Source organism: Pseudochaenichthys georgianus, chromosome 12 (genome assembly GCF_902827115.2).
Source record: "Pseudochaenichthys georgianus chromosome 12, fPseGeo1.2, whole genome shotgun sequence".
Taxonomy (NCBI): Eukaryota; Metazoa; Chordata; class Actinopteri; order Perciformes; family Channichthyidae; genus Pseudochaenichthys; species Pseudochaenichthys georgianus.
The window spans coordinates 12,750,716-12,764,957 of record NC_047514.1 but is presented as its reverse complement, the minus strand read 5'-3'; the positions used below and the strand labels follow the sequence as shown (position 1 = coordinate 12,764,957).

Below are 14,242 nucleotides of genomic sequence, written 5' to 3'. Positions count from 1 at the left end.
TAAGGATATATTATGGGCAGGCAGAAACAGATTTTTTACATGTTGTGAGAGTAGGGCTGAGGCAGAATAAACAAAAACTCACCAAGTGTTTTAACGAAGGGAAGCCTGGTGATTGCAGGATCCGTGTGATCAGCCCACACACAGCTTTACATCGACGCGTCAATCAGGCTGCTATCTACAAGGATCCAGCAATTATCTGTACATCTATAATGCAGAAATTATCCCATCAAAATAAACCAAGCCAAAAACAATTAAGAAATGTCTTCATCATTTCTGGGGAGAACTGGATTTGAAAGATGTAATCAATTGAAATTATAATTGAACGGATAGGCCTTTTATTGCAAACAGATAAAAACACACAATACAAAGAAAACGGTTGATCAGAAATTGCTGCAGGTTGATTTTACGTCAAGAGGTAGGATTTGATTTGTACGCTGCCATAAAATGATGCTCTCTTATCTCAACTTGTACAATTAATCGGCTGATTTCCATCCCTCTTGCAATGTTATTTATCCACAGAAGTTTTCATCTTAAACTTATTAAAAATGGTTCTGCAAATTTGGTTTGCAAATTCTTTCTTCTCACAAACTTAATTATGCTATATTTCGCCAACATATTGTGTCCATTTTTCTTTACCCTCTTTTCACCTTAAGGAGAATTGTAACACCTGATGGAAAATACAACTTGGACCTCAACAAAAGTTTGCTCCATGTAAACACAGAAATCCATAACAAACGTCACATTTGAAAATACAAAATATTAAAACGGCACAATTTGATAGAATGCAAATTAACAAAACAGTCAGTATCCATCAGGTCAGGGGAAATCTGGGACTCTAAGCATAATGAACGCCATTAAGATCAGTTATTACAGAAAGCATTGGTACATTTGTCAGTACTCGTGGTAATCTCTACAATGTTTTTTTATTTCTGTCATAGTCCTGAACTGCATTTTTTAAAACCATGCTGGATTAATGGTTTAAAAATTGTAGTCCACAAAAGGTTCTCATTAATGAGATGCAGATGTTTTCCTCCCAAATTCCTTACAAAAACAATTGGACTATTCCAGCAAAAGCATGTGGATGAGAGCATTGTAATGTTATTGACTAAACACTAAAATGGCATAAAACAACAGGCTGCAGATGTTATATTTATTAGCCTTTAATAGGAATATTAAAGGGAACTTCCAACACAAATCTACAGAAAAGAAACAAAGTCAGTAAAAAAGAGTTTGAATACAGTCTTACAAAATTGAAAAAAAAGCAAACTATTAGGAAAAGCGCAATGTCACACACAATACTGCAACACACCGCGTTGCTGAGTGGCTTACTATTCAAACTCCAAGGATACAAACCTGTTACAAATATTTGCATGTCTTCCTCTTCATTGAAGTCTTGATTAAAGAAAATTGTATTTCCCCTTTAAATAATCTCTCTGAAAGTAAAAACATGTCAAAACCAATAAGAGAATCAGCATTTAGACTCTTTTATAATAAGATCATTTTTCTTTTCTGGCAGCTCTGGGTCACATGACTCACAGCTGCTGATTCATATCTCTGCCAAAGCGAGAACGCAGACGTATAAGATCCCACCTGCACATCTGTCATGTATGGGGCATATGTTAAGAGTAAATAATAACTGTAAAATAACTGAAAACACTTTTGGTACTTGTCCGTGATTGCTGCGATTACTCCCAAAGAGTTCTTGGTTCTCAAAGTATTTTCAAAACCTTTCATAGGCTGTGTATAGTCTTTAGAGTATCTGGTGTGGAGTCAGTTTGTGTGTAGATGGGGGCTGAAGTGTGTCGACGGAGTGTGGGGCGGGGGATCTCCAGAATGAGTGGGATGGGTCATCTCCTAAACCTGCGGAAGGGCCTGCTCTGGTTGTTGTGTGATTTAGAGTAGGGCTCCCAGCGTTTCCTCTCTGGCGGTTTGTTGTAAACGTAGGCCGACGGGCCCGAGTAGTCATCCTCCGGATTCTCGTCCATCATCTGGAGCTTGGCCTCGATGGCACGGATCTTAGCACTCGTACTAGAGGTAAAACACAAAAATAGAAAAAAGAGGAGAGAGAGAGAGAGGAGATGTTAGCTGCGAGGCTGAGGGGAAAATACCAGAGCGGGAGCTGAGGGCCGGACTGAGTGGTGGACAGATCTTGGCTCTTGGCTGAGGGGAAAATGAGAGGAGGTATTAGCACTCCTAGGAGAGGGAGGGACAGATGCAGGGGGGGGGGGGGGGGGAGCACAAGCAAGAGATTACCAGTTGTGCTAAGAGATGGAGGAAAACTTGTATCTCAACGGTGGAACAGAATTTTGAGGAGCAAGAGAGAAAGATTACAGAGCAAGGGAGAAGAAGAGAGACCGAGGGAAGCAGGGTAAATAAAAAGGAGTCTAGAGGGAGGCATCAGGGGGGAAAGAGTGTTTATACTTCCTCTCCTGCGAAGTGAGGAGTGAGGGATTTTGAAGTTTACAATAGAACTGGAGTGTGGAGACTTTTTAAACGAGTATCTTTATAGCTGATAACTTGCTACACATATGGGATTGTCTCAGAGTTGATGCTATAAGCACAAGAGGCCATTAACAGACTTCAGTGCTTCATTTGACTGGCACACATGTTGATTCAATGTTTCAAGTGTTGGTCCGGTTGTCCTCAGATGAACTCAACTTGAAGTGCCATTTGTGGTGAAAGCAATAAGTTCTCCAATAATGATTTCAGGAACAAGCTTGAGTTTGTTCTGGTAGTCCCTAAAGTGACCAGAAACTACATCCACACTCAGCTGTCTAAATCGGAAAATGACGCTTTTTATGTTACAACGACATGAACACAGTTTGATGTCCTTCCAAGATGAAACACCAAAACAGAAAGTAAAATAGGTACATCTTTTCTTTCTTATGTTATTTTTATATAACATCTAGTAAGGATGTGGACAGACAGACCAGTTAGTCGTCAGATAAGCAAATTAAACCTCTGTTGTCTCCACCATGGTATTAGGTGTTTCACAATCAGATGGACAGTGAAGAAATTAACATATTTCTGCTTCTGCTGTTAGACAACTGGACAAAAGAAAGCTACTAGATCAATAAGCCCACAGTGATCAGTCCTTCTTTGATAGCTTTTTGTTGGAAAAGCAAAACACTGTGATTTAGTTGACTTACTCTGAGAAGAATTAAAAAAGGCAAACAACTTCAGAATAGCTAGGAACAAGGGTGTTAACTGTGTTTTGTACCAACCTGAGGTGGTTGGCACTTACGGGTCCATCGTCTGCCCCCCCGCTGCTCGATGGCTCCAGGCTCTGAGGCACGGTCTTGTCATTACGGAAACCTTCAAACCTCTGTTGACAAAACAAAATGTCCCACACAAACAGTGATGGAAACATGGAAGGACGGACAGATGGAGAGAGACAAAGGGGTAAAATAAGAGAAGAGCCTTACGCAGGGACACAGAGACGCATGGATAGTCGCAGCTAAACACAAAAACATTAAGTTACTGCATCACAAGTGATTTTAAAGATTAGGACTTCAAATGGATCATATAGTAATGTGTTTTCAGCACATTTGGGAACAGTCACACCTGGTTTTTAAATATTTTAGAGGAACAGTGCCACGTAATGAGTACAAAAGGAAAACATCCTGTAAACCAGACATTTACAAACCATCAGAGCTCCTAATAAACACTGACAGCCGTTCTCTGGAGGGCCAACTCCAGCTTCCTCCCAAAACATCAACATTATTAAAGTGAAGTATTGATTTTGTTTGTGTCTGCTCCAATAGACAGTAACCGAGAAGGACTGTGCGTCCAGCTCATAATCACACCCTGAGGCATGAGGGAGGATAAAGAGGGAGCAGCTGAAGAGCAAAAAGCAACGTCTGCACTCATTCCTTTCAAAAAACCACCTTCCAAACATCTCCACCAGCCAACACAGAACTCTTGAAACCTGTGAAGAAGAAAAAAAGACAAAAAAAAAAGACATGATGGGAGTGAGGAAACTGTGATGATTTTGATGAAGCAGCTGCAGCCATTTGATTAGAAGTCAGTTGGTGTGAGTATCATTTAAATCAGGTTACATAAATGCACCAAGGCACTCAAATATCTAACATATTGTTCATGAAATAAATAACACGTATGGCCAAGAATAGGTCGAAAACAATGGCCGCTCCATCAGCCAGGACCCTTCCCTTCCACATATTACTAAAGGCATGTAGATCAGGACATACTGAATCTGAACAACAGCCAACACGTAAGTAAATCGAGAATGAAGTTAAAAATACTTCTTGTTGTTCCAGTTGTGGCACTTGTATTTAATAACTTACAACAGACGCAGCTACTTCAGAATTGAAAGCTTGATTAAGGATTAAAATAAGTGTTTAATGTGTTTTTTAGAGGGTTAGAGGTGATGACAGTTTCACATACCATGAATATGACAAGCATAACACACAACTTTGCTAAACGGCTAAATGTCTACATATATATATCATTTGACATTAATGCATAAGGACACAGTTGTTTAACCGTTGGAGAAGTAGATTGTAAGAGAAATGGGTGTTTGAGATGAGTTTGGAAAAACACTTTCATCAACGTGAATTTGTCTTTTTCAAAGCTAAGTAATAAAGTCAAGATGTAAGACTGGAAATGACACATCAACTCCTAACGCAAGCTTTCTCCGACTCACTTATCCCTGTAATCCACCTCTGGGTTGGAAAGACAGGTACTAAAAACCATCTATCACGTTCAAGCCGGCCCCAAGTGGGGAAATTGCTCTAATCTTACATGCGTGTAACTTTTTATATCCCAAAGCAGCACAATCACAGATGGTGTCAGACAATGAGAGGATAGCTCTGATCTAGCTTGTGAATGCATATAATGGGATGAAATGAAGCATTCACCTTCATCAGCTGGGACAACGACCAGAAAAGGTTGGTCCACAGGGGAAAGCTTGACAGACACAAATCCCTTCGTGTGATGCACCGTTGCTAAAAACCTGGCTGATGTGCTTGCAGCATCATATTAACTATGTGTTGGATTTGAGCGTGCTTTAAAAGACCAAACACAGATTTTGACAACCGTGAACATCTTATGGCTGAGGAGTTGCTAATTAAAGTGTATCAACTCAAAATCTATACAAATGTGGTCCTTTATATTGAATCCGCATGCATAGTAGAAACGAACTGAGTCCACTTGCAGGTGTAAAGGAAGAACCTGCATAAAGTGTCCTCATCAGACACCATGAGTAAGGCAGTTGAATTTGTTTGTCACGATAAAACAGACTGAATGTAAATTTGTGATAATTTATTAACACAAAAATGATAGGTATGTAACAAAATAAATGACCCGCTAAAGTGACAAAGTTATAAAGAAGTTTTGATCAACTTTATCCTACTACGTGTTGTCTTAGAGGCGGCAGCATTGACCCTGACCTCCCCCTACTGAGTGTGTGTATGTGTGTGTGTGTGTGTGTGTGTGTGTGTGTGTGTGTGTGTGTGTGTGTGTGTGTGTGGGGCGTGATTCGTCTATATTCAGGATATCCCTTCACCCATTGCCAGTAGGCGTTCTATTGTTAAGACACAGCCATAGGTTGAGCTGGGATCGCACTGCTCTTCATAAACTGATACTGCAGTGGCAATGTCCAAATGTAAATAAACAGATACTTATTATCTTTTACTGCAACCCAGACTGAAACCCAGCATTCCTTTTGAAGAATTATTGGTTATTTATATCATATTTCCAGCGCTATATCCAAGTCTATGACAAAAAGCTGTTTTTTGTATTATTGTTCTTTTATCATAAAAGCTGACGATAGTCGTTTCTAATGCACACTAGGGTTGGGAACCGAAACTCGGTTCCAGATGAGAACCGATAAGAAAATGCCGGGTACCGGGTACCCATACAAAATACACAATTTCAGTTCTGCTTAAATGGTAAATGGACTGTACTTATATAGCGCTTTATCCAGTCTTTAAGACCCCTCAAAGCGCTTTACATACTACATGTCGTTCACCCATTCATACTGAGCAGTGTATGTTAGGACATGCACTAACATACATACACATTCACACACCGTTGGCCATGCCATCGGGAGCAACTCAGGGTTAAGTATCTTGCTCAAGGATACATCGACATGTTGACTGCACGGGCTGGGATCGAACCCACAACCTTCTGGTTGAAAGACGACTGCACTCCCTCGCAGCCACAGTCGCCCCAGCACTTAACGGTTTCTAAACGCGGTAGACCCTGTATTCCAGCGGGTCCGTCTGCTCCGCGGTGACCCGGTGGAATACAGGGCGGAGCTGGAGAATCACAGAACGGCCGGTCGTCAGCGGGCCGTTGGCGGCCAGCTCGGTACGCTGACGGCCGGCACCGCCCTTAATTTTTTTAAACGGCATTATGTAAATTGCGCTGACAGGCGACAGAATTCCACAGTTGCCCCGCAGCGAGGCTCCCCCCGCCCTCCCGTAGACAGTTCACGAGCTCAGTCACTTCACAACACCAAAGATGGGTCACGGTAAACGCTCTGAAGTGAGGCTCCACTACACTAAAAAAGAAAAAGACAAGGCACAGTGTAATGCCTGTGAATAGCTTGCCACAGGCATAGCTCAGTTAAAATAAAGCACAGCTATTGTGCAACACATTTGTATTGCATGTATATTTTTTATTTGTAACAATTTCAGTTAAAGCTTAAAAGAATAAAGATATTTTTGTTATCTAAACGTTTGACCTCTTTCTTTTACAATTTTGGAATCGAAACAGGGAATCGATAAGAACCGGAATCGATACATTTCAAACGATACCCATCCCTAATGCACACATACAATAATTTACTCTTCAGCCGCAGACACAGAAGTGCCTTACTGCATTGAGCCTTCAGGGTGTATAAGATTTTCAGTTAAATACAAAATAATTGAGTTTGACACTTACCCTCACCTGTGCATGTGCCCAGCGCACAACTAGCTTCTTAGACAAAGCTAGCTTCCCATTTAAACACTGGATGGCCCTCTCTGCCTCCTGCAGACAGACACACAGAGGAAAAGATGAAGGGGGAAAGGAAAGGAAGAATTTTTTCCCATTATGATTAAAAATCAGCCTTGATGACTGCACCCGAGTCCTTAAATAACTAGTCTTCACAATAGAGAGATGGCAATAATAGAGGATGATGATGATGTGCCACTCTGACTAACGAACCTGTGTGTGTCTCTGTGTGTGTTTGAGAAGCAGTGTGACAAAGGCAGTTGTGTCTAATCAAATGAATAAGTGGCTCTAATATAAATGATATTAATGAAGTACTGATTACTACACAAGTACTGCCTCAGTGTGTGTGAGCGTGTAAGATAAACACACATTTCCTCTGTATGTTGGGAGGGCTTTATATCCCACTGATGGACACTATCAGTGGAACGAGATGCTTATCACGTTCCCCAGGCTCACTCCAAAACAAATAAAGCCAGTGAAGCCAAGCGGCTCCTTCAAAGTGCTTTTTTTAGAGTAACGGTCCACTTCAGTTAGACACATATTCAGCTCCAGACTGCCAGGAGATGTCCAATAGCTTTCTCAGGACTTTGAGTAGGGGGATCATTATCACAATCGATAAAGGGAATTCCTTTTGATCAAATGTATTTGACTGAGTGGATTTGAGTGGATGTGCACATTTTAACAAAGAAAGAATATGTAACAACGTGTAAGTGAAGAACCTTGACACAAATATGCAAACTGACATAATCTAGTCAAAGTCTCACTTGCCTTATTCATTTGAGTAGACACACTGGTATATTGCCATACTATCATTACTGACTAATAGCAATTTTTATTGAAATGGAAAAAAAAAATGTTGTTCCTATGTATGAACTATGAAGCACACCGATTTTATAACAAACTCATAGTACAAACCATCAGTTTACAAAATGACATACTGCGGCAAAATGTTAATGATATAGTTTAGATCAAATAACGATTTTGCATGTACCTCTCTGGTGTTGAAGTTGACAAAGCAGTAGCCCCGTGGCTGTCCCTCCAAAGGCCCAGACTTATGAAACAGGAAGTCAAACTGCTTCACATGGCCAAACTTCTCCAACAATTTCACCAAGTGATACCTGCCAAGAGAAGAGTCACGTAAGAAATAGCAGAAAAGGTCAAAGAAAAACAGAACATAGGAAAGAGAGAACAAGCTTTTATTCAGTCAAATGACCTAGCCATAATGATCAACATAATGCACGTTATATATTTAAGCTAAACGCTATGAACCAGCTAACCACAGTACATCAGGTCTGCACTGTATTTGCCAGTCTGTGAATCTGTCAAGGGGCTAATGACAATGACAGCCTGTTCTCCCTGTCACCTTTTTAGCAGCAGGCCAGCTGGTGTGGCAGCGCAGTGACAGTAAATCTCTCATTGAGACAATGCTGAGGATACAGTAGCCGGACAATGAGGGAGTAAAAAAGAGGAAGCCTCAAATCCCTCCTGAGCACAGGCTCGGCACAAACAACATCCACTCACTGTGTGGGACCGCAGGCCTGCGAGTGAACATAGATGTTTTGTCATTGAAGAGCTATGCAGCGTGTGAGAGGACTCGGAGGTTCGTGTGGAACGGACCACTGGCAGCCATGGGAAAAATATTTCTTCAGACAGAAAGAGCAATGAGTTCAGGGCCACCTGTTCACTATATACACTGTCTTATACCCAAGTGCTATTGAATGGTTACAACGCTAGCTGAGCAGCATGTGCTTTAAAATAGCATTACTTGTCAAAGCTCTTGCACATCAATGATAGTTATAGGTGCAATATTCTTAATTTTGAGTCGGTAGAATAATGGATCGTCTGAGGCACATTCTTCCATCGGAAAGGCAACGCCAACTATTCTTTCCATTAACGTTTAATCTGACATTATGATAACCACAAGTTTTTTTATACTGATACAATATCAAAAACCCCAGCAAATGTCCAGACCAGAAAATGTCAGATAGGCTCAATAAATGCTTTAAATGGTTTATCAATCCTCAAAATTGTTGCTGATTAGGTTGAATTGATTAATCATGTAATTCTGGTGTCTCTGACTGGGCAAACACTTCTAGCAGAAACAGTTCTTTAGAAAGCACACAGCACCTTCCTGGTTGATTAGTCATTCAAACGCCTTCGTCATGTTCTTGAGGTAACGAGAACTACTGGAGAGAAAAAAATCCTATAACTTGGTTGTTCGTTGGCAGAATCTGTTTATCAAATTGTATATGTATCACTTGCCTAATTTAGTAAATATGACTGATGGAGACAGTTAGTTTTGACACACATGATCATTCACTTAAGACATTTTGAACCCAGGTGCTTTCACTGACTGTGATGGCTCTGTATCCCTGCAGGGGATGACAGTGTGACAGTGACCCGGAGAATACTAGGACCCGGAGACTGAATTAGCTGTGATCAATTTGAACCTGTGCTTTTCCTACAGCCAAATAGCAACATGACAGAGAGAAAAAAAAGGGCACATGACAAACAAACAAAATAAATCATTGAACACCTATTTTTTTATTTATTTTGGTGCCTTTAACTTATGTAACTGTCCAGGTCTCACAGTGACCCCGGTTGGAGTGGAACTGATGCTCGAGCCTATTATTGTTTAGTCGTTTGTTATTTGTATTGCTGGAGGGTGGTTTGTTTGTTTTTCTGCGTGTGTGTGTGCAATTATGTGTATGACTGGGACTCAACGTGAGATACAGAGGGTGAACTGTGCGCTCAGCTACAGGTTGTTCTAATTTCCCCCCCTCCCTTTATGACTCCCTAGAGGGCTCTAGGCAAAAGAGAATTTCTGCTTTTCCCAGACAACACCCTCCAAGCGTCCTTCAGCAGTAGTAATGTACATATAAATCCAAGTTTAGAATATTACTTATAAAACTTTTTTGCATTTTTACACTCAAATAATTGTAATAATAATAATCCTTTGCACCTCTGGATCTCTGAAACACTGATTAGGAAAAAAGAGAGGCATTCATTTAAGTTGAATGCAATGTTGTGATACAATACATACTGTCTTTCAAAAAAGCTACATAATGCAATGTTTGTACATATGTGTTAATATGTGACAGATCTGAGGGCTTACACTCGAAGAACACTTTTGGATGCTCACGAGCTGAACCACAATGGACCGCTCCTCCTGGGGGCTGTTAAAACCACCGGAGGAAGAGGAGGAGAGGGGGAGGAAAGGGAGGGAAAGGTGGGGAGAGTAAAGTTCACAGAGGGGATGTTGACGGCAGGGTGAAAGGTGGAGGAAGAGGAGGAAAAGCCAAAAGAAGAGAGGAGCTGAGGAGCCAGGTAGGAGGTAAGAAGCAAAGAAAAGAAAGGACGGACAAGGGGTGAGTGAGTCCAGTCCAGAAAAAGATAAGGGCAAAAGGTTCAGTCCAGAAAAGAGCAACTCAGCGGGTAAAAAGTTAAGACAGGACGAGGATGGGGGAACATTTTCTGGCAACTGAAATGTCCCCATAAAACATGGCTGCAATATGAGTAAGGTGAGGGTTATAACTTATAGGTCTGAACAATCCTGGTTTTAAGCAACTTAAAACGTAACAAGAAGACCAGGGAACAGAATGGGAGCCGCCGATGGATTACGACGAATGAGAAGTTCTCTCTCCGAGCAGCCAAAAGCACAAACACATGAATATGTGCTGAAAGCTCCAGTTACACTTGCTGTGTCTCCGCTCTGTGCACTGACAAATACATCTGACTGGGTATGGGATGTAAAGAGACAGAAATGGAAGACTAAGAAAGTTCACAGGCTTGGAATAGATCGTTGCCCAGGTGATCAAGCTATGAGCGCAACAGGAGTTGTTTATCCTTCTAAGACTACTGAAACATTGGCTGTGTGCTTAATCTGCTTATATATGCTAACACACAAACAGCACAATTCCTTGTTTTGACAAGGGACACATTACACATGATGAAGGTGCCACCTTCCTACCTCATCAAATTGCGATAGATGTAATATTTAACCACAAACAACCAGTGCAGAAAAACATACTTATATTATTTCCTCATCAACTATGACATGTTGTGAAAAACTGCAATGTTTAACATCTTCACACTAACTGTTTCTGCTTCGCTATATAGAAAGAACATTATGTTAAAATTCAAGTCAAGATTAAATGACTGAGTAGCAACCAACTTTTAATACGCAATTTGATGTCTTTAATTACCACAAAGAAACTTCCAGGAGAAACAAAGTGTAATTAACTAATCATGGCCTCATATATTCATAATCAGCACCTTGCATTTTAGATCTGCATGCTTCCTCTGCACTGAGTTTTGGTTTGACTAAGCAGGACAAACACATGGGGCATTACGTATGCTACACAGGAGCTAATTAATCTTCCCAATCAGCACCAGGGGCCATGGGCATTTCTCCTGTTTTCCCTCCATACTGTGAAGTAGTTGGCTATTTAGGGAGAGCTAGAGCAGAGCAGGGAAAGGGGAAGGAAACGCCTGTCTAGACGCCCACCAGAGCTGCGGCCCATACATTCTCCAGCAGCCCCCACAGACGCACCCCTCACCCTGAACATCTACCTTCTTTTCTCCATCTCAATATATGTAAAGGGGCTCTCAACACTCACATTTTGCACATTCAGACACTCAGCTGCTCTCACAAATGAAACATATGATGTAGTGTAAATGAGACACATTAATAATAAATGTACACAGACACCTCAGTGTGTGGGAGCTTGCACCACTAACAGCTGCCACCCAAACATCAACCGTGTACTTACATATGACACACACACACACACACACACACACACACACACACACACACACACACACACACACACACACACACACACACACACACACACACACACACACACACACACACACACACACACACACACACACACCACACACCACACACACACACACACACACACACACACACACACACACACACACACACACACACACACACACACACACACCACACACACACACACACAGGTTGACACAGAGAGAGTAAACAGGGCAGGTGAGTGAGGAATGATGGCTGCTCCTTAGCAGAGCAGGTCTCCACGCCTCGCTGCCTCTCTTTCACACACCAAGCCCTGTCTGCTCAGTCTCAGCCTGCGACACACACATACTACGCGACCAGTTAATCAATCATAAACGTGCACACAATGCATTGCCTCTCTATGAGGCAGAGCCAGGCAAGTTAAAAAGCAATGTCTCCGGTTCATAACATGGACCGCCTTACACCTCAAATCCAAAACTGAGGTTGTTTTTTTAATTCAGCTGGCTTTTTTGTGCCCTTTCAGTGACATAAAGATGTGTTTTCAACTCAAATAATGTATATTAAAATGTGATGATAAGGTTGTTGTACTGTCTCACTTGTGGTTTCAGCTGTAATTTAATGTGAAGAAAGATACTTTACAAAAACGTTGGAATAAAGTGGATGCCTGAATTTAACCAGGAGTGGATTCACTCACTCTGTAATTTTGGGATCTATGTTGCCGATCCACAAGCGGTTTCCGTCATGGGCCGCACTCTCTGACATGATGGAGGCATTTTCCACTGTCTCTGCCGCAGACGTCATGGGTACTCTGTGGGAGGCAGGAAGAAAAGACAGACAGATTAGGATTACAAAAAAAAGTCAGGGCTAACTTTTATGCATTATTTGTCAGATACTCAGCAGCCATTTCAGTTTTTAAATGGGAGACAGAAATGTTGCCTTACAGAGTAACTACAGTATATATTCTATTCTATACTAACTATATATATATAGTACTCCATGATATACGCTGGTTAGGTCAAACTGGTCAATTAACATAACGGAGTAATGTAGACAGTACATTGTGAATAACACAGTAAACAGGGTTATGCAATCTGATTCATTTTTTTCCAAATAATAAGAAAGTAAATCATCACTCAGTTGAGTTAGATAGATGTATTTCCTTTTTGTGTATTTAATAGGCACATTGTTTCAAATGCAACCAACATGTTATATCGTAGCATTATTTTCAAAAAGTGCACTTGTTTTATTAAATATGAATTGTATATCTATACATATCCTACAGTATTCATTTTGATAACAATTAGGAAATGTTGTAAGGTGACTTTATTGACAGTGTCAGGCAAACAGGTATACATAATAATACAAAGGAAACTCAAGGTTTCCACTTAGGAAACGACGACTTGCTAACATTACTAGCTAACGTTAGCTTAGCTAACCACAGGTTAATCGATTAACTACAAGTTATATTAGCGGTATAAGATTGAGGTAGTTCAAACCGATCGTGTAAGGTTACATTTATATCGTTAATACATGTGGTGAGATGTTGAAGATAAGCTAAATCTAACCACTAAACGGTTAATAGTCCGTTTAGGACGAGCAGTGGATTGCTAGCAGTTAGCTAGCTTAGATAGTATCACTTTACCTCGTCGATCTGTCAAACTTCCTCTTGGATGGCGACTCACTACTTAACCTTGATGTGCTACGGATCCCACCTTGGGAGGATTCAGTTACGTCAAAACGTAATACATATCATTTCAAGCTACTATTTATGTTTTCCTCCCATAAAACTGACCCTAGATTAGCTAACTCGAATGATAAACAGTCGCCTTGCTATCGTCTCACAACAAAGGCGCAGGGTGATGCTGTAGTTTGTTTAACTGTCTGTGGAGTCGAGAGGAGGCACTCGTTTTAGTGTTGGGAGTTTCTCGAAAATCTCCCCTCATAGTGGTTTGTACCTTCAGGCAGAAACCCCGCCCATTCGGTGTACCCTTTACAACATTTCAAACGCACAACCGCCTCAAACTGTTGGCGCGTGATGATGACAACATAGATGTCATATGTGGCTTATCCCGAGCTAACATGCTTCTGTTAGGGCTGTGAACTTGAAAGTAAGTATGCTGTTTGGGGTAATTTAAAGTTATATGTCGGATTTTGCTGTGCGGTAATTAAACCAACGACCGTTTTATATTTAGACTCTAAGTGGTTGAGGTTAATGTTGACTTGTTCCCGTGGTATGCACAGGAGAATGCTATACGCACACCCCCATCACACCGACCTTCACACCACATCACTTTACCCAGAGTTTTTGCAACCAGTTAGTTATCTTAAATATATACGTAGGCCTACTACTTTTAATGACATTGTACCAACTGCTTTAATTGCGAAACAAACCGAGTACTGCTTGCATGACTGCATGGCTAATATGGAGGTATGTCAGAGAGAGTACTGTTTTGGAATAATATCAGCAAAGCTGATGTTGTCCAATAATGCTCCTCC

At 41.1% G+C, this 14,242-nt stretch overlaps 1 protein-coding gene across 4 annotated transcripts; it reads right to left on the bottom strand.

The window, feature by feature from the left end:
- Nucleotides 1–306: 306 nt before the first annotated feature.
- rbm18 (RNA binding motif protein 18) lies at nucleotides 307–13,729 on the bottom strand. 4 transcript variants are annotated; one of them, XM_034095633.2, is made up of 6 exons: nucleotides 13,389–13,679; nucleotides 12,441–12,554; nucleotides 7,949–8,075; nucleotides 6,907–6,993; nucleotides 3,225–3,325; nucleotides 307–2,028 (listed from the first exon to the last, which is right to left on the bottom strand). In XM_034095633.2, the coding sequence occupies exons 2-6, from the start codon at nucleotides 12,545–12,547 to the stop codon at nucleotides 1,848–1,850; spliced, it is 603 nt and encodes a 200-aa protein (XP_033951524.1). In that variant the 5' UTR covers nucleotides 12,548–12,554; nucleotides 13,389–13,679; the 3' UTR covers nucleotides 307–1,847. The 4 variants fall into 4 exon arrangements, with proteins under 4 accessions (XP_033951524.1, XP_033951525.1, XP_033951523.1 ...); XM_034095634.2 differs by having other exon boundaries at nucleotides 6,913–6,993; nucleotides 13,389–13,675; XM_034095632.2 differs by lacking the exon at nucleotides 307–2,028 and having other exon boundaries at nucleotides 3,233–3,928; nucleotides 6,913–6,993; nucleotides 13,389–13,729.
- Between the last annotated feature and the right edge of the window lie 513 nt (nucleotides 13,730–14,242).

What these genes read in the sequence shown, in the direction of transcription:
- rbm18 (XM_034095631.2), bottom strand. Translation starts at nt 12,547, where the DNA reads ATGACGTCTGCGGCAGAGACAGTGGAAAATGCCTCCATCATGTCAGAG. An exon ending in ATAGATCCCAAAATTACAGA is followed by an intron (nt 8,076 to 12,440) that starts GTGAGTGAATCC and finishes TTCTCTTGGCAG; the next exon opens with GTATCACTTGGTGAAATTGT. An exon ending in GGGCACATGCACAGGTGAGG is followed by an intron (nt 3,929 to 6,906) that starts GTAAGTGTCAAA and finishes TCTTCTTCACAG; the next exon opens with GTTTCAAGAGTTCTGTGTTG.